Below are 2503 nucleotides of genomic sequence, written 5' to 3' on the forward strand. Positions count from 1 at the left end.
TCAAGTTATAGTTGAGCAATTCACCCAGAAGGTATGTTGTATACCCTTACATTGTGCCCCTTAGGTAAGAGCTTACTATCATAATATGTGAGTTAAAAGTAAAATAAAATAAAAGAAAAACAAACAGAACATAAAGTCATTAAGAATTGGCGAATAGGTAAAAAGGATGAGATTTAATGAGAAAGGATGGTTTCAAAGTTTCTAAATTGGGTTGGGTAGGTAGAAAGTGATGTAATTCACAAAAATATTGCCAAAAAGATAGAATAGATTTGGGAAAGATAAGTGAATTATTTAGTGTTGAACACGTTGAGTGCATGGTATAGATAGATATTCAGGAAACAAATGGAAAAATAGATATCAAATATCAGAAAGTTATTTAACTTAAAAACATAGATTTAGAAGAAATTACTGTATTTAAATATTTAAACCTGTGGGAATGGAGGAACTCAATTCAGAGATTGGGAAGTGAGGAGAAGCTGGAACCCTGGAATCAACAACATAATGATTTGGGAAGATGCTGGGATGGGACTCCAGGAGGAACAACTGTAGAGTGCTGTGTCATGGAAACTGAGGGAGACTAATTTCAAAATTAACAGGCTGATTTATAGTATTCAGAAATGGCAAGAGATTAATAAAGAGAATCTCTTGAAATTGACAATTCCAGTGTAAGTAATTGAGGAGTAGAGTTGAAGATTTTCTTCAAAAGCAGCATATGTTTACTCTTATGTCTAAGTAACACTAGCCTGTCCTAATTCCGACATGGGGATATCTCACTTGTCAAAAAATTGTCTGCCAGAAAAAGAGATCCCTCCCTGCTTTTATCTAACTTTATTTCCTTGTTTTGCAGTTTAAGTCCATTTATTCTTCTCATGAAGATGGTAGCCCAGTCTGGATAATGTGATAACATTATTAGGAATGAAGAAATCATGACTTTGTTTCTCTTTCCCTCTTTCCTCTATAAGCCATGATTATGGCCCTTAGTAATTCCAGCTGGAGGCTGCCCCAGCCTTCTTTCTTCCTGGTAGGTATTCCAGGTTTAGAGAAAAGCCAGCACTGGATAGCATTGCCCATAGGTGTCCTTTACCTCCTTGCTCTAGTGGGCAATGTCACCATACTCTTCATTGTCTGGACTGAGCCATCCTTGCATCAACCTATGTACTTCTTCCTGGTCATGTTAGCTGCTATCGACCTGGTTCTGGCTTCTTCCACTGCACCCAAAGCCTTTGCAGTGCTGCTGTTTCATGCCCATGAGATTGGGTTCACTGTCTGCCTCGTCCAGATGTTCTTCATCCATGCGTTCTCCTCCATGGAGTCAGGGATACTTGTTGCTATGGCCCTGGATCGCTATGTTGCCATTTGTCATCCTCTGCACCATTCCAGCATCCTGCATCAAGGTGTTGTCGGGCGCATAGGAATGGTAGTGCTTCTGCGGGGATTATTCCTCCTCATCCCCTTCCCCATCCTGTTGCAGAGACTTATCTTTTGTAAAGCCAATGTCATAGGGCATGCCTATTGTGAACATATGGCTGTCGTGAAACTGGCCTGCTCAGAAACCACAGTGAATCGAGCCTATGGGCTGGCTGTGGCACTGCTCGTGGTTGGGCTAGACATCCTGGCCATTGGTATGTCCTATGCCTACATCCTACAGGCAGTGCTGATGGTACCAGGTGGTGAGGCCCGAATTAAGGCCTTTAGCACATGTGGATCCCATGTTTGTGTCATCCTGATTTTTTATGTCCCTGGAATGTTCTCCTTCCTGACTCACCGCTTTGGCCACCACATACCCCATCACATCCATGTTCTTCTGGCCACACTCTATCTCCTTGTACCTCCTGCTCTCAATCCTCTTGTCTATGGGGTGAAGACTCGACAGATCCGCCAGCGAGTAATCAGGGTGTTCTACAGAAAAGGAATGATGTGAACACACCCTTATTATTTTCTCAGAGGCTCTTGCCAGCCACACAGCTGGTATCCCATGGCTGGTCTAGATTACATGGACGGGGACCATTTCACAGTTTCTTCTTGTGTTAATAGTCCTAGGGCAGAGAACATCCACAGCTACTTGGTCCCATATCTCCCTGGGATGTACCTGGACAGCTGGATTTGTGAATATTTTATTATTCTTTCTTTTGCTCCTGACTCCAACACTTCCCCATTCCTTATGTCAGAGGAACTTGGAGATAGGAGAAATAGATGACAGCTCTGGATACATCATCATTCCTCCTTCACCCAGTGATGGACCATCCAATATCATCTGGAATGGGAAAGGAAAGTCCCAACTTTTGCCTGGTTTTAGGTTGGAGTATCTTCAAAACCTCTAAGTTAATTTTGTGAGCTATAGGTCATTGGTTCCTGTGTACCAGTCTCTTCCAAGAAACTAAGGAGGTTATAGTATGAAAAAACACCTCTCATTGTAATATGGGGATTAACCTATTTATTTAAAACAAACATAGGTAGTGCATGTTCTGGGAAGAATAAACTATGATCTGTTTTTTCAGGGAAG

General features: G+C 41.8%; 1 protein-coding gene across 1 annotated transcript; it reads left to right on the forward strand.

Moving 5' to 3' along the window:
- The first annotated feature begins 871 nt into the window (after nucleotides 1-871).
- On the forward strand, nucleotides 872-1949 carry LOC128565834 (olfactory receptor 52L1). Its single transcript, XM_053562559.1, has one exon. It carries the CDS (start codon nucleotides 965-967, stop codon nucleotides 1919-1921), a length of 957 nt encoding a protein of 318 aa, XP_053418534.1. The 5' UTR covers nucleotides 872-964; the 3' UTR covers nucleotides 1922-1949.
- The last annotated feature ends 554 nt before the right edge of the window (nucleotides 1950-2503 follow it).

This window comes from Nycticebus coucang, chromosome 14 (genome assembly GCF_027406575.1).
Source record: "Nycticebus coucang isolate mNycCou1 chromosome 14, mNycCou1.pri, whole genome shotgun sequence".
In the NCBI taxonomy this organism is placed as follows: Eukaryota; Metazoa; Chordata; class Mammalia; order Primates; family Lorisidae; genus Nycticebus; species Nycticebus coucang.

Excerpts from the sequence above, each read along its gene's own strand:
- LOC128565834 (XM_053562559.1), top strand. The coding sequence starts at position 965 with ATGATTATGGCCCTTAGTAATTCCAGCTGGAGGCTGCCCCAGCCTTCT.